The sequence below is a fragment of the Nycticebus coucang genome, chromosome 6 (genome assembly GCF_027406575.1).
Source record: "Nycticebus coucang isolate mNycCou1 chromosome 6, mNycCou1.pri, whole genome shotgun sequence".
Classification (NCBI taxonomy): domain Eukaryota; kingdom Metazoa; phylum Chordata; class Mammalia; order Primates; family Lorisidae; genus Nycticebus; species Nycticebus coucang.
The window spans coordinates 107333779-107355403 of NC_069785.1; the positions used below are offsets into that span (position 1 = coordinate 107333779).

General features: G+C 41.1%; 1 protein-coding gene across 2 annotated transcripts in view; it reads right to left on the minus strand.

Annotated features, from left to right (window-relative positions):
* PDGFD (platelet derived growth factor D) overlaps window positions 1-21625 on the minus strand; it is a 271148-nt gene that overhangs the window by 88183 nt on the left and 161340 nt on the right. The window contains exon 2 of one of the 2 annotated variants that reach the window (XM_053595482.1): window positions 4282-4486. In XM_053595482.1, coding sequence (XP_053451457.1) covers window positions 4282-4486 — 205 coding nt within the window. The remainder of the gene's footprint in view (window positions 1-4281; window positions 4487-21625) is intronic. The other variant, XM_053595483.1, reaches the window with a different exon arrangement.

Below are 21625 nucleotides of genomic sequence, written 5' to 3' on the forward strand. Positions count from 1 at the left end.
CCTTGGTCAGAGAAAGACAAGATTCTCAGGTTGAAAAGACAGGAAGGCCGGCCTCTTACATTATTCCTGAAGGCTGGCCAGATTCCAGGAACAATGTAAGAGGTCGGCCTTCCTGTTAGAGGCCAGGCTTCAGGAATAAAGTAAGAGGCTGGCCTTCCTGACAGCCTCTTACAGGAAGGCCGGCCTCTAACAGGAAGGCTGGCCTCTCACATTATTCCTGGAGGCCAGCCTCTAACAGGAAGGCCGGCCTCTTACATTATTCCTGAAGGCCGGTCTCTTACATTATTCCTGAAGGCTGGCCTCTTACAGGAAGGCCGGCCTCTTACAGGAAGACTGGCCTCTTACATTACTCCTGGAGGCCAGCCTCTTACAGAAAGGCTGGCCTCTTACATTATTCCTGAAGGCTGGCCTCTTATAGGAAAGCTGGCCTCTCACATTATTCCTGGAGGCTGGCCTCTTACATTATTCCTGAAGGCCGGCCTCTTACAGGAAGGCTGGCCTCTTACATTACTCCTGGAGGCCGGCCTCTTACAGGAAGGCTGGCCTCTTACATTATTCCTGAAGGCCAGCCTCTAACAGGAAGGCCAGCCTCTTACATTATTCCTGAAGGCTGGCCTCTAATGGGAAGGCTGGCCTCTTACATTACTCCTGGAGGCCGGCCTCTAACAGGAAGGCCGTCCTCTTACATTACTCCTGGAGGCCAGCCTCTTACGTTATTCCCTGTGACCATTTGATCCCTGAAGTCCCTCCCTAGCATCCCATCACTTCATCACATAGCAGGGCACCCTCAGTCCAGAGTTAACATCTTCTGGAGATCACTTTTTCTGTTTCCAGACCCTTACAGTCTTGGGCCAGTCTACACGATGGGCTGAGCTATCTGCCTTTCTGTTATGGCCATCTGTGTCTCACTTCTTCACTCTGCCTTTCCCCAAATGACTTCAGATGCTAAAGTTTTATACACAAATGATGGGCATTCAGGGTGGACAGTGGCAGAAGCCCCATCTCTGTACTGGGGGCTTCTGATCCCAACTCTGCCATGGTTACCAGAAGGAATCAGCACAAGAAACATCAGGTCTGAACACGAAGAAAAATCATTGTAGCTTTCGTGGTCTCACCACGCACCTAAAGAGTTCTTAGTGGGTTGGGCAGGGTCACCAAGTAACACATGATGACAGGGTGACACACGAGGCCCTGATGTGCTTTGCCTTGGTTTCCTTGCAGGCAAAATAAGAAGGCTTATATAATTTTATGAGCTGGGTATCTCTTGGGTGTTGTGTAAATTAATTACTTAATGTTTGCATGGTACTTGGAAGGTGAAAAACACTAACAAAGAATCATTATTCAAGCAATAAAATATTACAAGGTAAACATCACGGCAGCTTTGGCACAGATGATAGGAATCCAGTTGCATTTCATTTTGCACACAGTATGTATAAAAAGTGTTTACTGAACAAAGTACGAGCACACTTGAAAATTTGTGGTAACACAGTAAGTCACTTCTGCTTGTAATGACACAGCATCAGGGTAATTTTAACTCTGAATTGTAAGTCAAGAGAGGAGGTTTCTGAGGCGGTTCTGTCTCTTTTGCTTCATCCTCTTATTCTGCTACCTCCTTTTATCAATTATGAGCAGCAACCAGATTTGATGAAGGATCTAGAAAGGAAACTGTTTTCACTCTTCTTCTATTTTAAAGGCCAGAATGCCAAAAAGCTCACTACTAGGATCAAAACTGCAGCTCAGTAGTGGAGACCTGGCTTCCCTTCTGTGATACTGCAGTATAATCAGATATTTGTATGTGTATATATTAATACATGCATATATATCTGATTATAAGACATATATTAATCTTTGTTCCTGGTTCTTGGCACAGGGGTCCTAAAACACTTGGAATTTCTGAGTGATGGGTTTGAGGAACATCTTTTATTATTCATAATAAGCCCCTTGCAACTATATAAGAATTTAAAGAAAAGGGGTTATCTTAGGTAGCTTCAGGGAGGGCTGATCATCAGAAAGACCCAGTCAAGACAAACTCATGAAAAAATGCTCATCATTTCTAATTATTAGAGAAATGCAAATCAAAATCACTTTGAGATACCACCTAACACCAGGGAAAACAGCCCACACCACAAAGTTTCAAAGTTGCAGATGCTGGCAGGGCTGTGGAAAGAGGGGTACACGGATGAACTATTGGTGTGATTGTCAACTAGTACAGCCTTTTTGAAAAGAAGTATGGAGAATCCTTAAAGAGCTAAAAGTAGACCTCTCATTTGATCCCACAATCCCATTACTAGGTGTCTACCCAGAAGGAAAAAAAAAATAATTTTATCACAGGGACATTTGCATGCACGTATTTATAGCAGCTCAATTAACATAAATATGTGGAAACAACGAAAGGGTCAATCAACCCATGAACAAATTAATAACCTCTGGTATATGTACACCATGGAGTACTATTCATCCATAAAAAGAGGGAGACTTTACATCTTTTGTATTTACCTGGATGGAGTTGGAGAACATTCTCTTAAGTATCTTAAGAATGGAAAAGCAAGCACCCCAGGTTCTCAACTAATTTAAGACTAGTAGAGAATCAATTATAGGCCCACAAGAAAGCAAAACACAATTAAATTCAAGAAGCGGGAAGGGGGCTTGGTTAGTTTCCCCTCACTGGCTCCAGGTAGGGTGAAGGACTCAACTACAACTCAGACTTGGAACTTTACCTCACAAATGCAAATAATGTACCTAATCATATTCATTCTCACGTTGAGTCATAACAAAAAATATGTAAGCATCATAACAGAACCTCCTATTATTGGGGTAGAGAGCTCCCAGCTGGCAAACACATCCCAGGATGCACCTGTAGACGCCTGTGTGCCTTTTCCGATGGGCGGCTCCTGAGCTGCAGCCTCTATCACCAACTGGTAAGTAAGTAAAGTGTTTCCTCAAGTTTTGTGAGCTGCTCTAGCAAACTGTTGAAGCAAAGGAGTGGGCGTTGGAACCCCCTGATTTGTAGCTGGTCAGCCAGTGGTATGGTAGCCTGGAACCGTGACCAGCATCAAGCGTGGAGGCTGTCTTGTGGAAACCCTTAGCTTATACGGCCTGACACTAGCTCCAGATCGGCAGGGTTATAATTGAATTGAAAGACACAGTTGGTGCTGGAGACTAGGATGGATAGGAAAGAGACTCCCTGTGCTTTATGGGTAGAAACAGATCATGGTACCTTTCATATCAGCACCTTTAAAAATCTTTTAATAGTGGAGTATATTTTCCATGGTTTAGTTTTTTGCAGCACAGAAAATTAGTTCTCTTTTTCAAGGTTGAAAAGATGTAAGATCAGCATCAGTTTATTCTCTTCGTAAATATTAACTGGCCCTTTCTATGTGTACTCATCTCTGCTTTCTGGCATACATTACCCTCGATGGTCCTAGAGAGTAATCGTCACTGCTGTTATTCTCAGAAAAATAGCAACATCATAAAAGCTGTCAGCTTAATAAACATACAGCAAAGGACAACCAAATTCAAGGCACCTCTTTTTATTATTCAAAGGAAAATAAACCTGCTGAAAGGATTTAGCAGTTCACTAGTTCATTGGCAATGCAGAACAAATGTGTGCAGTAAAGTACAAAAAGGAAAAAAAAATCCTGGCTACGTCTCATCCATGCTAATTAGGGAGTAAAATGCTGGGAGCCGAAAATTCAAAGAACCAAAGAACAACAGCCCAGGCTTTCTCTGAGAAATATGCTAGGGAGGGAGAAGATTTTGAGGCATGGCTTTCATCTGCTCCTGAACCAGGCACTGCAGGAAATAGGCCCTACTAAGAAGCACACGAACCGTGGGTGCGAGCCCAGGTGCACCTGTGGCTTAAAACTCTGTGTTCAGGGTCAGGCCCTGAGAGTCCCCATCCACCATCTCCCAGTGCTGATGGAGATCGTTACAGTTATAATGGCCAGAGTCAACTGGAGCCATGCAGGGGCTGAGGTTCCCTAAGCCTAAGGCAGGCTTTGACCAGGGCCATCTGAGACAGCTGCAGGTGGACCCGGGAGCTGGATGCACCTACGTGTTCTCCCTGTGCCTGGAGAAGACGGCCAGACTCCACCCTTCTCTGGGAGTCCTGCATCCTGGCAGTTACCAGCAGTCTATGTTACATTGTCTAGCAGGGTTGACATCAGGCTTTTTCAAGAAGTGACACATTTCAGGGAGGTCTAAAGGGAACTTTAGACGTGATGCTTTAAATTCACTTTTTTTCCACCGTGGAATAGGACTCTAAAATGGGTGTTTTCTCACCTACAGATATCATTTTCTGCTTCCTCCAATCCAAACTGGTTGTCAAATGCAAGCTGTATCCTCGTTTTCTCCTGGGAGTGGAGCCGCCAGGTCAGGAACAGGTTCCTGGGATAGCTGTTGGGGAAGCGCGGACTCTGCACGTGGCCGCTTCCTATCACCTGGACGGTCTCGTCTCTTCGGTATAAGTCTGTGAGGTGATTGCTCTCTGTTAGTAATCACAACTTGTAGAAATTAGTATGTTGCTCCAATTACAGAAAAGTACAAAAAAAATGCAATAAAAAGAACAGTTTATAACACATCACATTTCAAAACACTTCTTGATTTTTCTTAAAAACATTAACGCCAGATGGCAGCCTGCTGGTCAAGCAAACAACATGTATCTCTCCTATTATTTTTCAGTTCCCCAGATTCTTTGCAAATCTAGACTTGATGTCAACTACTTCATATACTGGGGCTCTTTTAATGTCATTCTTGACTAGCAAAAACTAACAATTATCCTAGAATGCAGGTTCATTTAGATTGCAATTTAAATCAGCAAATAGTTTCAAGTAGTTCATTCTTCCCCTTTTCAATTAATTGCAAATAACAGATATTATTTATTACACTGACAGTCTAACAGTATTGTCCAGTGGCTAGCATATGAGCTGCTTAATAAATACTGCAGAATGAATGAATGAGTGAAAAGTGAAAAGACACTCATTATGTCTAATGACCATTTATTTCATATTCAAAGAGTATTTTCCTGTGGGTAGCTTTCTGACTACATAAACAACATGTATTTCTTTTCCCACCCTCCCCAAACTCTTCACAAATCTAGACTGGATATACTTTGTACTTTGGGTACTCTATTAACATCATTCTTTGCAAGTGAAAAGTAACAATTACTTCAGAACTTAGGTTCATTCAGATGGCAGTTAAAATCAGCAAACAGGTGATGGTGGCTCTCGCCTATAATCCCAGCACTCTAGGAGGCCAAGGCCAGTGGTTCGCCTGAGCTCACAGGTTCAAGACTAGCCTGAGTCAGAGCGAGACCTTGTCTCTAAAAATAGCTGGGGTTGTGGCGGGCATCTGTAGTCCCAGTTACTCGGGAGGCTGAGGGAGAGAATTGCTTAAGCCTAAGAGTTTGAGGTTGCTGTGAGTTATGATGCCAGAGCACTCTACCAGGGTGACATGGTCAGACTGTTTAAAAAAAGAAAAAGAAAAAAATCATCAAACAATTTCAAATACTTCATCCTTCCCCCATGTTCTTCCACTACAAAAAATCATAATTTTTATTTTTTTGCCCTGGTTTTCTCAGACTTAATATAGGTCTGATTCTTATTCCATTTTCTTTATGTTGAATGATAAAGCATTTATCTGGCTTTGTCCTGGAGCTTGGGCTGGAGCTTCCAAACCTTGACATTTCCAAAGTGATAGAAATGTCTTTATCATTCATGGTGGGTCCCTGGGAACACACAAAATTTTATGTCAATGTGGTGATTCTCTATGGGCCCACAGATAGTTTCAGGATGGGGACTGGCTATGCCAGAAAGACTGATTATGTGATTAAAGGTTTAGGGCTTTGAGCCCCATGCCATCAGCCTGACTTTCCTCCCAACCTCCTAGGGAGGTTTGGGAAGTGAGATTGGAGATTGAGTCTAGTCATGTGGAAAAGGATTCAATCAATCACGTTTGCACAGTGAAACAACAATAAAAACTCTGGACACCAAGATGTGGGAAGCTTCCTGGGTGATGAACCAAGAAGGAAGAGGTCCTGGGGACACAGAAGCTTCATGCTGGGGACTCTCCCAGACCTCACCCTAGGTGTCTCTTTATTTGGCTGGTCCAATAGTAAAACTTCAGTTGTAAGTAAAGTGCTTTCCTGAGTTCTGTGAGTTGTTTCAGCAAATTATCAAACTTGAGGGGCTTATGGGGACCCCTGAAGTTGTATGAGTTGGTCAGAAGTGCAGGTGGCCTGACGCCCCCCAAACTTGCAGCTGTGTCTGAAATAAGTGCAGTTTTATAAAGACTGTGCCCTTAATCTATGAAATTTGGCCTAACTCTGGGTAGTTTGCATAGGGGATCCCCTTTTCATGTCTCCCAATATCCAGAGTCCTTTGAATTTTAGATTTTGGCCCTTCAGACCCATCATGAACAGATCTGCAGCTGTAGTCTGTTGGTGTCCCCTGCAGAGGGTTTATATTAAGGCCTGGGAAGGGGGGCTAAGCTTGCTGATGGGAACCACTACAGGGTAGGGCTGCTGAGGGTGCTTGTTAAAGCTTTCCAGAGTAAGAAAGGCTGGCTGGAGCCTGTAGCTCAGCACCTGGGGCGCCAGCCACATAAACCGGAGCTGGCGGGTTTGAACCCAGCCCAGGCCTGCCAAACAACAATGACAACTCTCCTCTGGGAGTGATAGTCAGTGGTTTTATGTGTTCTTTCTTTACTGTTTCAGATGCTCTGTAACATCTTAATATAATTTTAAAATGTTTCAAGAAAGGTTTATGTCTTTAGATATCCTGAAAATAAAGTTGAAACATCTTGCACAAGTGTGGACAGTCACAAGGAACATCAGATGCTCAGCATAATAGTGGTGGTTGCTCAGAGCTTCATGGTCTAGTGTGGAGAAACTCAGGTGTGTTTCTGGGATCCAGAGAAGAAGCCTTCCTATAGCACAGTCCAAGTGATATGGGCCTACAGGCTTTAATGTCAAACTACAAAAATATTAGAAAGCCAGGCAGAAGTGTCTGCACTTGACGTGTGTGGAAACAGGAAAGCTGTAGAAGGGACGGTGTGTTCTTGCAGTGGCAATGTCTCCTAGGAGGTAGTTTTGAGTGTGACAAGGTTCTGGCCTACAAAGGTAGGTAGCGGTGACACCACATCAGGGGAGAATGATCAAAAGGAATTTTAAGAAAGGGGTCTATTTTATCAAGCGTTTTCCTCATACTCTCTTCTACAATTTTTACTGTTTTGTGTCTTAAATTTAAATCTTTTATCCAGTGAGAGTCAATTTTTGTCAGTGGTGAGAGGTCCATTTTCAGTCTTGTACATATGGCAAACCAGTTCTCTCCTTGTCTCCAGTGTGTGCTTTTGTTTGGTTTATCAAAGATCAGTGGTGATACAGGGCTGGGTTCATCTCTAGATTCTCTATTGTATTCCATAAATCTATGTTTCTATTTTTCTGTCAGTCCCATGCTGTTTTGATGTTTTGATCACTGTAGACTTGTAGTATAACCCGAAATCTGGTAACGTGATGCTTCTAGATTTGTTTTTATTTCTGAAAATTTGATTGGCTATTTGGGTTTTTATCTGGTTCCATGTGAAATGAAATATTATTTTTTCAAGTTCATCCAAGTATGACACATGGGTTTTGATGGGGCTTGCATTAAATTTGCAAAGCGATCTGCAACAATGTTGATTCCTCCCAGCAACGAGCATGGCATGTTCTTCCATTTATTAACATCTTCTGTTATTTCTTTTCTCAGGGTTTTATGATTCTGTTTATAAAGATCCTTCCTATCATTCATCAGATATGTGGAGTGATCTCAAACTAACATGATCCTCATGCAAAGAAGTACGAAGAATTTTTAAAGAACTAAAAGTTGGCCTTCCATTTGATCCCATAATCCCATTACTAGGTATCTACCCAGAAGAACAAAAATCATTTTACCACAAGGACATATGCACCAGAATGTTCACTGCAGCTCAATTCACAATTGCCAAGTCATGGAAGCAACCTACGTGCCCATTGATCCATGACTGGATCCAGCTGTGGCATATGTCACCATGGAACTGTCACTGTTCAGCCACGATGAGTGGAGACGAACAGATCTTTCTTAGGGAAGTAACTCAAGAATGGAAAATAAGTATCCAATGTACCAATATATAAACAACTGAGCTCCCATAGGAAAGATAAAACACAAAGTCTAGCGAGGGAGAGGGCAGAGGAGGAGGAGGGAAGGGGCAGGAGGGAGGGCGATTCCTGGGGGTCTCACCTGATGTGCACAATGTGGGTGTTCAGCATGACCCCTGGGTGAAGGGCTCAAGTGCAACTTGAACTTTACCTTAGAATTGAAAACAATGTAACCTAAACATTTGTACTCTCACATTAATTTGAATTTATTTATTTATTTGTTTTTTTTAAGAAAGGGATATAGAGAGATGGGTTAGAAGTAGTAACAACAGGCTAAGCCCAGCATGGGCTCAGTTTGCTATTACTGATACTTGGGAGTGATGTGAGGGAAATTCTTTTTTTTAGAATTCAGGTGGAAATGTTAGCAGGTGTGGGGCTAGAGCTGAGCTGGGAGAATACATCAAATGTGAGCCCTTAACTTAGACTGGGAAGAGAAGGCCTTGGGAATCAGTGAGCCCTCCAAGGACGCTTTCAGAGGAGCAAAGGTGACGCTTGGTACTGGCAGACATGTCCAGGGAGGCCCAGGAAGCCCTGGCTGCAAGGGAAGCCTGTCTGCATCAGGCTGCCTGTGAAAGGATGATGTCAAGGGCACAGCAGTGATGTCAAGTGCAAAGACCACCAGGGAGCAACAAGCAAAGGAAAAACCACAGAACGTGGCAATGACAGAGTCAACCATGTCCTTTAAAAGTACACTTTCACAAATGTTTGTAAGTACACACAGGACCTCTTTTTTTTTCTATAACATCATTAACGTTTAGATCATCTTAAAGGTCCCAAGATGAGATGCTTCCAGAAAGTAAAGGTAGCCCACCATGGGTGAAAGTTCTGGAAGATCTGAAAGATGCAGAGGTGTTCCAGGCCCAGATAGATCTCAGATCCTTACACAGAGTAGGTGAGCGAGGCCATGCGCCAGCTGAAAGCACTGGGATCTTCAGACCTCACCAAGCTCATGGTTTATGGCTCCTACTTGTGTAAGCTCCAGACCAAGTGAATGTTCCACTTGGTCCACTTTGGCTAAGTGGCACTGAGTGGCAGGAGTGAGGGATTCTCAAACTTGAGGAAGCCCTGAGTGCCCTCCCTCTAGCTATGTCCTCAGAGGAAGTAAAGCCATCTTTCGGCCAAGGTGACGGAGGCCTGGGCGCAGAGATTAGGTTGTGGCTAGAGCTGGAGAGGTTCCAAGGTGGCTTAAACTCTGCTCTAGCCTGATGAATTAAGAAAAAAACACCTGTTTTTTGAGTCTCTGCCCTTGTTGAATACTGATATGGTTGCTAATTAAAAATGAAATTTTAAATAAGAAAAAAGGTATAACTCTGTTTATAAATGAAATGCCAATTGTACATATTTAAGAAGGTTATAGCGGGAGAGGGGTGTTTCTTATGTAGTTTGATTAAGCCAGTACAACAGGCCCTCCAAGGGTTCCGCATCTGTGGATTCCAACAGTAGATCTAAAATATTTTTTCTTGAAAAAATATTTTAGTTTTGTCTGTACTGAGCATGTACAGACATTTTTCTTGTCATTATTCGCTAAGCAGTATGGAACAACATTGCATTAGGTATTATAAGTAATCTAAGAAATCATTTAAAGTGTATGGTAGGATATGTGTAAGTTATATGCAAACATTACATCGTTTTACTTAAGGGACTTGGACATCTGTGGATTTAGTGTCTTACAGGTAGGCGGGAGGAAGTTATGCATCAATTCCCACAAATTTACTGGAAGCCTATGCTGTAGAATATTGAACTAGCAGGGGAAAAAATACAATGTTTCTAATTTCTTTTCCCTTAAAAACAGATATACGAACACACAAACTGCATATGAATAAAAACAGAAGATACGCACACACAAACTGCACACGAATAACAACAGAAGATACGCACACACAAACTGCACACGAATAAATGCAGAAGATACGCACACACAAACTGCACACGAATAACAACAGAAGATACGCACACACAAACTGCACACGAATAAACGCAGAAGATACGCACACACAAACCGAACACGAATAAACGCAGAAGATATGCACACACAAACTGCACACGAATAACAACAGAAGATACGCACACACAAACCGCACACGAATAAACGCAGAAGATACGCACACACAAACCGCACATGAATAAACGCAGAAGATACGCACACACAAACTGCACACGATTAAACGCAGAAGATATGCACACACAAACTGCACACGAATAAACGCAGAAGATACGCACACACAAACCGCACATGAATAACAACAGAAGATACGCACACACAAACCGCACATGAATAAACACAGAAGATACACACACACAAACCGCACACGAATAAACGCAGACGATACGCACACACAAACTGCACACGAATAAACGCAGAAGATACGCACACACAAACCGCACACGAATAACAACAGAAGATACACACACACAAACCACACATGAATAAATGCAGAAGATACGCACACACAAACCACACATGAATAACAACAGAAGATACGCACACCCAAACTGCACACGAATAACAGCAAACACCTCTGCAGTGCTTCCTGGGTGCCTGGCATTGCTCTAAGGCCTCTGCGTGTTTCATTTGTCCGATCACTTTATATATGTGACCTCCTGTGTGAGTGTGCATAGTATGTATATGTGTGGTTGTATATATTGACGGCAACTTTCTGGGATAGGTGGTATTATGACTACTATTGGCAGAAGATGATTCTGGGAATCAGAGAGGTCAAATAATTTGCTCGAGGTCACAGAGCTACTGAAGAGAGAGGTCAGCATACAAACTCAGGCGACTGAGTCTGGAGTTACTGCTCTGAACCACTGCACTACAGAGAAGGCATCTTTCTTAGCCTGAAATTTGCTAGAGGCAATATTAGATTCTTTGCTATTTGTGACTTATGAATCGTATTGTTTACATATAATTTATAACTTCATGCCAACTGAGGGCTATTCTTAGTAGAGGAGTTATAATGAATTATAGATACAGAGGACAACTTATCAGGTTAAACCTGAGCTAACCATCAAAGTCTTATACACAAAGTCAAGTTCCTAAACAAAGGCCTTTACTTTGGTGTTCCAGTAATGGCTAACATTTACGGAGCAATTACTCTTTGCCAGGTACTCCAATAAATGGTTTAAACCCACTGCTTCATTTAATCTTCAAAACAACCCTTTGCAATTGATAGTATCTCCACTTTACAAAAGAAGTTCTGAACTAGCCAGGCATTGTGGCAGGTACCTGTAGTCCCAGCTACTTGGGAGGCGGAGTTAGGAGAATCACTTGAGCGCAGGAGTTGTGAGCTGTGATGCCACAGCACTATACCAGGGAGACAGCTTGAGGCTCTGTCAAAAAAAAAAAAAAGCCCAAAAGAAGTTCTGGGAACCTGAGGAATTTGTGACCTCAAGGCACAAAACTACTGGTGGGTGGAATGAAGATTTGACCCTAGGCAATCTACTTTCAGAATATACAGGTTTAACCAGAACACTGCATCAGCTGTTAAACTATAAAAAAATCAAATAAACCAAATTTCATAGGGAATAATTTCTCTGCATATTTAATAGCAAGAATATAAATTCTTATTTTGCATTTTAATATAGAAGGAAGTTTGCATTCTCATAAACTCCAAACTAGGCATTTGACTTTAAAAGAAAATCCAATTAAAATGAGGGCAAAAATGGTAAAATGTACTATTTTACGTAACAAACTCAGCTTACTTGGCCATGTTTCTGAGCAGCTCAAGAAAACTCACTTTAGGGAAGATCACTTATCTCTGGAATTCATCAAGAATCAGTGGTTCTCAACCTTCCTAATGCTGTATGCCTTTAATACAGTCCAAAGGGGTCACGACCCACAGGTTGAGAACCGCTGATGTAGATGAATAGTTCTCAAAGTGTGGTCCCCAGACAAGCACCACTGACATCCCTTTGGAGCTTGTTAAGAGATGCAAATTCTCAGACCAACAGAAGCAGATGTGCTGGGGGGGGGGTGGAGCCCTTCAGGTGATTCTGATGGGTCCTAAAGTCTGAGAATCACTGACCATCTCACATATTCTAGTATTCTGCTTCCTACTCTCAACTTCCCTGGGTCCTCTACCTCCTTGCTTTGAGTCTGTAACTCGTGTCTGTTTTTTAATCTCATCTGCTTGACTGATCATCTGTCTTGGTCACTGTCCTATCACTGACCTTGGAACCCTCCAGGACATCGATCTGGTACGTAATGTCCTATGGAAAGAGGTGCCCTCCACACTCCTTTGACAGTTGGCATCTGGGCCTCACTCCTTATCCAGCTTTCCTCATTCAGGCAGAAGTCACCACTAGGCCAAATAGCTGTGTTTGATAATCCATCTTCACATATAATAATTCTTTTTTTTATTGTTAAATCATAGCTGTGTACATTAGTGCAATCAAGGGGTACAATGTACTGGTTTCATATACAATCTGAAATATTCTCATCAAACTGTTCAACGTAGCCTTCATGGCATTTTCTTAGTTATTTGTATGTAGACATTTGTGTTCTGCCTTTAGTAAGTTTTGCCTGTACCCATTCTAAGATGCACTGTAGGTGAGGCCCCACCTATTACCCTCCTTCCACCCTAACCTCCCCCTTCCCTTCCCCTTCCTTGGCCTTTCCTCAGTCTTGTGCTATAGTTGGGTTATAGCCTTCATGTGAAAGCTATAATTTAGCTTCATAGTAGGGCTGAGTACATTGGATACTTTTTCTTCCATTCCTGAGATACTTTGCTAAGAAGAATATGTTCCAGCTCCATCCATGTAAACATGAAAGAGGTAAAGTCTCCATCTTTCTTTAAGGCTGAATAATATTCCATGGTGTACATGTACCACAATTTGCTAGTCCATTCGTGGGTCGATGGGCACTTGGGCTTCTTCCATGACTTAGCAATTATGAATTGGGCTGCAATAAACATTCTGGTACAGATATCTTTGTTATATTGTAATTTTTGGTCTTCTGGGTATAAACCTAGTAAAGGAATTATATAATAATTCTTAAGGAAAAAAATGCGACTACAAATAATGGTAATAAATTAGTTCTTTGTAGTTCTTTGTAGATCTAATATTATCCCTGACAAACTAAGGCACAAAAGAAACATATTCTTCTTAGTAAAGTATCTCAGGAATGGAAAAAAAGTATCTAATGTAGTCAATACTGTTATGAAACCCATATATAATCACTTACACATTCCTATGAATGATAAAACACAAATCCAGTCCAGAAAGAAGGAGTGGAGCACAGGGAGAGGAGAGAGGAGCAGGGAGAGTGAGTGGAGGGAGGGCACTTGGTGCGATCTCACCTACTGTGCACAATGCAAGGGAGTGAGGTGATGCTTATGTCAATCGGTTTGATTTAAGCATTCCACGTCATATATCAAGTCATCACATTGTAGCTCATAAATATATACAGCTATGATTTAATAAAAATTAAAAAAAGAGAAAAAAGAAAATATTGAATTTTGGAAGTAAGGATTAAAATGCTTGATCCATGATTCCATAGGAACAGTTATACAGCTGCAGGCTGTGCCATCTCTCCAAACTCAGCGGCAGAGACCAGACATGCCCATGTGCCACTGTCTCCATAGACAGCTAGAAGCCAGTGGCGCGACTGACAGCTGTAAAACCTGTATTCTTCAGCTACACGCTGAAAGCAAGACAGAATCATTGAGTCAGGCAATTCCCAATTTGCAAAGGGACCTATTACAAAATATCATGATTAAAATGTTGTTTCACGATCCTACAATGTCTGAGCAATACAGCTCATGCCAAGTGCAGCCAGGCGGTGCCTGGACCACATAGCTCCACTCCGACTGTAGTCACAGAGCATGATTCCTGGGGGTGCGTTACAGTTTATGAGCATCCATGTGGTAAGTTCATCATAAAAATAACTTGACAATTATAGAAAGTAAATATCATTTCTTTTATTCTGTTTTTCTATAAAAACGATTTTTTTTGTTACTTTAACAGAAAATCAAACCCAACACAGAAAAGTTAAAATGATTTGTTGCAAGACAGACGAATGGAAGCCTGGTATTTGTTAAGAACTGAGCCTTGAATTCAGCTCTGCCTTGTTCCAGGCCTGGTAACTTTCCCCAGCACTATACGGACATGTCATCTTTCCGGCTTCTGTTTTCCAATACTTTAGGGGGCTGGATAACGTGGCACTTATTATTTTTTTCAGGTCCAAAATGACAACACACTTCGACAGTTTCCTTTTAAGTGGACAGAATTGATAGTGATTTGACCATAACTACCATGGTCAAATGAAACAGTGATGAGACAGTGAAATTTAAAGTCCCAAATCTCCACTGCAATAAGCGGTCAGATACCTTTTCCATTTAAAGATGATACTATATAAAGTTGTGTGCTATCTCTAAACTAAGAGTATACTAATGCATAAGTTCAATAAGTTTTTCAAACACATACTGTTTATTCTTTATTTCTCATTAAGTAGCAAAGTATCCTAGGCACCTAATTATCCACTTAGCACATTCATTTGTGTTGAACATATTATCATGGAACTGAAATAATTTTTTTCTTCTAGAAACAATATATTCTATCTTCTGCTGTCTTTATAACTAAGTAAAGACTTATCTCTGAGGCTTTGAAGATACTCAAAGGTACTTTGCAATTCCTTTGAAAGTTTGAAAGTTTCATGGGAAAGTAAAAAAAAAAAATGATGTTGAAGAATATTAAATGGACTACATCTAGCTCATCAACAAAACTCCAGTGCCTCGCCAGCCTGGGCACATGGAGACGCTTGAAATCTATCTGTTAAATACATACTGGATGAATCATTATTGGAAATAATGCACATCTAGAATTATTACAAAACTCAGAGATGTTATGAGGATAACAAATAAAAGCCAATTTTATCAGAAATAAAGTTGTAAAATGTCCCAAATATTTTGTTTCTAAGAAATTCAATATTAATGTAGCCAAGGGCTTTGACATTTGCAAGAGCACATTTAGCATGAACATTAAAAGATTAATTTTGGCAGAGTTCCACTGAAATGACCCTGCTTCCCATCTGGTTTAGATATGAATCTGAAGTGATAACTTTTCCTGTCTTATTCCCATCAAACAATCTACCAGATGCACCATAGCCAGCCTAGTGCACTTTTTCTTTTATTATTTTTTATTAAATCATAGCTGTGTACATTAGTATGATCATGGGCACCATACACTTGGTTCATAGACCGTTTGACACATTTTCGTCACACTAGTTAACATAGCTTTCATGGCATTTTCTTAGTTATTTTGTTAAGACCTTTACATTCCACATTTACTAGGATTCACATATACCCTTGTAAGATGCACTGCAGGTGAAATCCCATTAATCCCCCTCCCTCCACCTCCCTCCCCTCCCTTTCCCCCTTCTCCCTATTCTTAGGTTGTAACTGGGTTATAGCTTTCATGTGAAGGTCCTACATTAGTTTCATAATAAGGGTGAGTACATTGGGTACTTTTTCTTCCATTCTTGAGACACTTTACTAAGAAGAATATGTTCCAGCTCCATTTATGTAAACATGAAAGAGGTAAAGTCTCAAAGCCGTCAGCCAGAAACAAGAGAAAAACAAGGCTGGAATAGAAGTAGGAGAGTTTGCTGTTAGGCTCTCAGATCGATGCAAGGATATCTATAATCAGGTGACTGAGCAGATCCCATGAGTTCTCATCCTGTGCAAACATTTAATTCAGAATCGCAAGGTCAGCAACATGAATCAAAATTCAGTAGTATTATTGTTACCACTACTCAACCACCTCAAATAATGTCTTCACATTAGAAAAGTGTCCTAGGATGCAAACAAAACAGCACCTTAATGGGTGAGACACCCTGCTGCGTTTTTTTGAAGAGGCAAAAAAGGAACGTGGGAGAGAAGCAGGTTACAAGGAGTGCAGGGCAGGAAGTTCCTGATTTAAAAATGAACAAGTCAATTTGTAGAATAGAACCTAAAGTACACAATTGGGGTTAAATTGAATTTAATTAATAATTTCCCTTTTCTCTGTGAAAAGTAGACTTTCACAATGCAAGTTTAAAAACCATTGTGAAAGCTTTTCATTTTCCCCTCCATGTTTGCTGAAGCAGGGGAGGTTGCAATCAAGAAACTAAATTCCTCCTGGGATCCTAATAGGCCAGTGCTCATTAAGGAATTTTAGGTTAAAGGTTAAAGCATGTTTGTGGTGTGAACCATCTTCTAATTGCCCACATCAGCTTTCTAAAAACATTCACCTGGGGTCAGTTTATGGCTTTCTTTTAAGCTATTCAAGAGCAAAGCTAATTAAATATCAGATATTTATTTAGAATTCTCCAGCAGAGACTTTTCTAAGAACTCAGGGATAATACAAAACCTTTGTGTTTATGAAGATTTGGGGAGGAGAGGGTTGTTTGCCAATTACACACTTTTTTTTTTGTTAATTACAGTTTCTTTTAGCACAAAGCACAAATTTGTTAATGTCAAATAAACAAGCTTGTTCATAGTAACAATTTGGAGACAGTTGTTTTTGGAGAATAATCACTTGATTATTTCTTGAGCTCAAAATTATTCTTCTTCAAAAATCTGAGTCCACTAAGAAAGAAAAAAAAAAAACTAAAAGGTATCATAGAGTTCTTCTGAACATTTGTGGAAACTCACCAAGAGTGTAGTAATACCCAAAGCACTATGTTGATAATTATTTCTCCTTCCCTCACTGGATGTTTTCATGTACAAAAATCTGTTTTGTTATTGTACATTAATCAACAATCATCTTCATTTCTTCGAAATAGTTTGTATTTTACTTATAAAATACGAATCCAGAAATGATGATATTAAGATGGAAATAATTTGCCTTCCTGAAGTGGTTTTTAGTCTATTTATTAGAAAAGTAAAATCTAGGTAAATAAAGATTGATCTAAATTATCCATGCTATATTTTATCACACTATGGTAGTTCACATTAATTAATTATCTGATAATTCTCTTTTATTGTAATCTTTTTGTGTTATGATATTGTCCTTTATATCTAAAAAATATAAAAAAATAACAAAATTTATAGTTAGGACACATGGGGAAGGGAGGTAATACAGAAGGAATTACAAAATCAAGGGTAGGACCACCACAATGACAAAAATATCTGCTTTCACCACTGCCTCCACAGCTCAGAGGCACATACAGAGAAAAGTCACATCCAGAAGTAACGAGATTTAGTTATTTTTTCTAGAGAACATTATAGGAAAATCCAACATTTTTATAAGTATTCTCAAGGAAAACTATGTATTTAAAGTTTGAATTTAATTTCAATGATCACAGAGTATTAGGAATTTCTCAGGGTAAGATTCAAGAGGAAGTAATCAATACAATAAAGCTGATGTGTGGTTTAGAGCATGGGACGGAGAAGATGATTGAGAAAATCTCAATGCTTAAAAATCTGATCCATGTGGAAAAATAAAATACAAATATAGTAAAAGATGAAGAAATAAGGGCTTTATATGGGACCAAAGTTGGGAAGATGTATATTAGGTAAAAACTGTATTTTGATTTGTCGTTGATGCTCACAGAGATAAATCTGCCTATATCAGACAACAAAATTAAAAGAAGCAGAAATTATAAAGTATCTCAGAATAGGTCAAGGAATTTCTGAAGTTACATGAGATTAATGTAAATAATCCATGCATTATGATGGTGCTGAAGATCTACCATCAAAAGTTGGTCATTTCCAAAAGAACTACGTAAAGTCTAGTGACATGTAACTCAGTAAGCCAGAATGACACAATTAACTAAATAGAAAAAGCAGATGAATTCTTAGTATGCTGTGATTGTCCTTAAAATTCTTTTATGTCCTAAAAGTGCTAAACTGAGAAAAATCAAGATACACACACCGGTTCTAAAAAAAGACATGTTACCTTGAAGCTATGTATCGATACTGAAGCACAGAGGTGGTTTAGAAGAATTTCCAGACTCAAAGTGAAAAAAGGTTGGATTTAGATTTTCACAGGAATAATGAAATAAGAAAATTATACTTTTCTGGATAAATGCATGCTATCATCATTTTCTTACAGCGTTCTTTATGCTTTTAATGAAGATTTTCTTTTCTCTTCCAAAGCTATTACTAAAGCAAGACTAGGTCATACAATGGATGGTGTTTTTGAATGAAACAAGCTTTTTGTTTCCTTGCCAAATCCTTTGGTAACAAATCTCTTTAAGTATTTTTATCTGGACTAATGTGCCTCCTCCATGGACTCTTCCCTTGTTCTAGGTACATCCATGAAATGGTGTTAGAAGGGAGGCCGTACTAGGCCAAATCTCAGGGGTGTTAACAACAGAGTTTCACTTTGGTCCATGTTATATGCCTGCTCTGGACTGTTGGGGCTCTGCCTCATGTTCTCTCACACAGAACCTGGGATAATGAGGTTTTTATCATTGTAATATTAACAGCCATGGTGGCAACAAAGGCCAAGACATTTTCTAGGTCATTTCTGATTGAAGGGCTTACCAACTTTGGTAATATAGGTGAAGAAGGTAACTACGACCTCAAAAGTATAGGCACCAGAAACAAAATGGATAAATGGGATTTAATTAAACCAAAATGCTGCTGCACAGTAAAAAACTAGTCAACAGAGTGAACAGACAACCTGTTGAATGGGAGAAAACGTTTTTTTTTTCTTTTATTATTATTATTATTTTTTTTTTATTGTTGGGGATTCATTGAGGGTACAATAAGCCAGGTTACACTGATTGCAATTGTTAGGTAAAGTCCCTCTTGCAATCATGTCTTGCCCCCATAAAGTGTGACACACACCAAGGCCCCACCCCGCTCCCTCCGTCCCTCTTTCTGCCCCCCTCTATAACCTAGAAAACGTTTTTAAATTACCGACCCAACAGGGACTAATGTCCAGAACATACAAAGGACTCACTATTCAAATGGAGAAAAATCCCATTAAAAAGGGCAAAGGACACAAATAAACATTTCTCAAAAGAAGATAAACCAACAGGTACATGAAAAAAATGATCAACACCTTTAATCATCGGGGAAAAGCAAATCAAAAGCACAAGGAGATCTCACATTACTCCAGAAAGGATGGTTATTATTAAAAGACAAAAAGTAACAACAGTGTTGACAAGGATGCAGAGAAAAACAAACACACACTCTTGCTGGGAATGTAAACTAGTAAAGCCATTATGGAAAAAGGTATAGCTATGTCTCAAAAAGTTAAAAACAGAATTACTATTTGATCCTTTGAGCCAAAGGAAATGAAATCAACTTATGAAAGGGATACCGGCCCTCACGTGTCTACTGCCGCACTGTTCTCCATGAATGAAGGGATGAAGGCACCTGTGGTGCATACACTTGAGGGAATGCGATTCAGACATGAAGATGAACACAGTCACATCATTTGCAGCAACATAGATGGAAGTGGAAGTCATCCCCTCAAGTGAAACAAACCAAGCACAAAAAAGACAAATATTCAGGGTGGCGCTTGGTGGCTCAGAGAAGTAGGGCGCCAGCCCCATATGCCAGAGGCGGTGGGTTCAAACCCAGCCCCGAACAAAAATTGCAAAAAAAAAAAAAAAAAAAAAAAAAAAATATATATATATATACAAGTATTCAATATTACAAGTTCTCACCTCTATGTGAGAACTAAACAATTTGGACACGCAGAAGTAGAGAGTGGAAAAACAGACAACAGAGGTTGGGAAGGGAAAATGGGAGTGAGGGAGAGTGAGAAGTGTCCTATAGGGTACAAACGCATAGCAAGACAGGTGGAATAAATTCAAGGAAGATGTTTATCCTTAAGAAAAATGCACCGCACTTGGGTGGTGGGCGTGCCGAATATCCAACGTCATCACTGTACATTCTACACATGCAACAAAATTTCTCAGGCATCCCATAATTTTGCACCACTAAGTCCGTGTGTGCAGTGGGCTGTGTGAGTGTGTCCTCTGACATTCACATCCTGGGTGTGTAGCAGGCTGTGTGAGTGTGTCCTGTGACGTTCGCAGTCCGTGTGTGCAGCGGGCTGTGTGTGTGTCCTGTGACGTGCGCAGCCCGGGTGTGCAGCGGGCTGTGTGAGTGTGTCCTGTGACGTGTGCAGCCCGGGTGTGCAGTGGGTTGTGTGTGTCCTGTGACGTGCACAGCCCGGGTGTGCAGCAGGCTGTGTGAGTGTGTCCTGTGACTTTCGCAGTCCGGGTGTGTAGTGGGCTGTGTGAGTGTGTCCTGTGACGTTCACAGCCCGGGTGTGTAGTGGGCTGTGTGAGTGTGTCCTGTGACGTTGGCAGTCCGTGTGTGCAGCGGGCTGTGTGAGTGTGTCCTGCCGTTCACAGCCCAGGTGTGCAGTGGGCTGTGTGAGTGTGCCCTGTGATGTTTGCAGCCCGGGTGTGCAGCGGGCTGTGTGAGTGTGTCCTGTGACATTCACAGCCCGGGTGTGTAGCGGGCTGAGTGTGTCCTGCGATGTTCACAGCCCGGGTGTGTAGTGGGCTGTGTGAGTGTGTCCTGTGACGTTCAAAGCCCGGGTGTGTAGTGGGCTGTGTGAGTGTGTCCTGTGACGTTGGCAGTCCGTGTGTGCAGCGGGCTGTGTGAGTGTGTCCTGCCGTTCACAGCCCAGGTGTGCAGTGGGCTGTGTGAGTGTGCCCTGTGATGTTTGCAGCCCGGGTGTGTAGCGGGCTGTCTGAGTGTGTCCTGCGATGTTCACAGCCCGGGTGTGTAGTGGGCTGTGTGAGTGTGTCCTGTGACGTTGGCAGTCCGTGTGTGCAGCGGGCTGTGTGAGTGTGTCCTGTGACGTTCACAGCCCGGGTGTGCAGTGGGCTGTGTGAGTGTGCCCTGTGACGTTCGCAGCCCGGGTGTGCAGCGGGCTATGTGAGTGTATCCTGTGACGTGCACAGTCCGGGTATACAGCAGGCTATGTGAGTGTGCCCTGTGATGTGCACAGTCTGGGTTTGAGTGGGCTGTGTGAGGATGACATCACCTAAAAGTGCATTTGTCAGAGGTATCCCTGTCTTCAAGTGACACCTAACTACATTGCCAAAACAATGAGATAGATACATAGGCCTGTGTCAAAAATGTGCATACAAATAACCTATTTGCAAATGTAAGTGTCAAATCCATATAATCTTTCGTAGGAACTGTTCTCAAGTTGTGTGTGGGCAGAATATGGAACATGTCCTTAGGTTATACTGCCCAATTTAACTGAGTACCATGAGCTATTGATGCTTTAAAATAAGCCTCCAAATCGATGCCAGGTGACGTTTCCAGTGTCTGACAGGAGATCAACGTTGAGATCCTTCTTTAAAATGTAATTCTGTGTAGAACTCATCGTGTCAAAGTAGGAGATTGAACCTGAGTAAATCCAAAGTTCATGCCCTTAAGACTTTTACCAAACTGTCTGCCTGATAAGTTTAATTATATATTGTAATTGTCAAATATGTAAAACTTTGAGATCTACTCGCAGAGCTCTTTTAAGTCTAAACCATTTGATGCAGAGCAG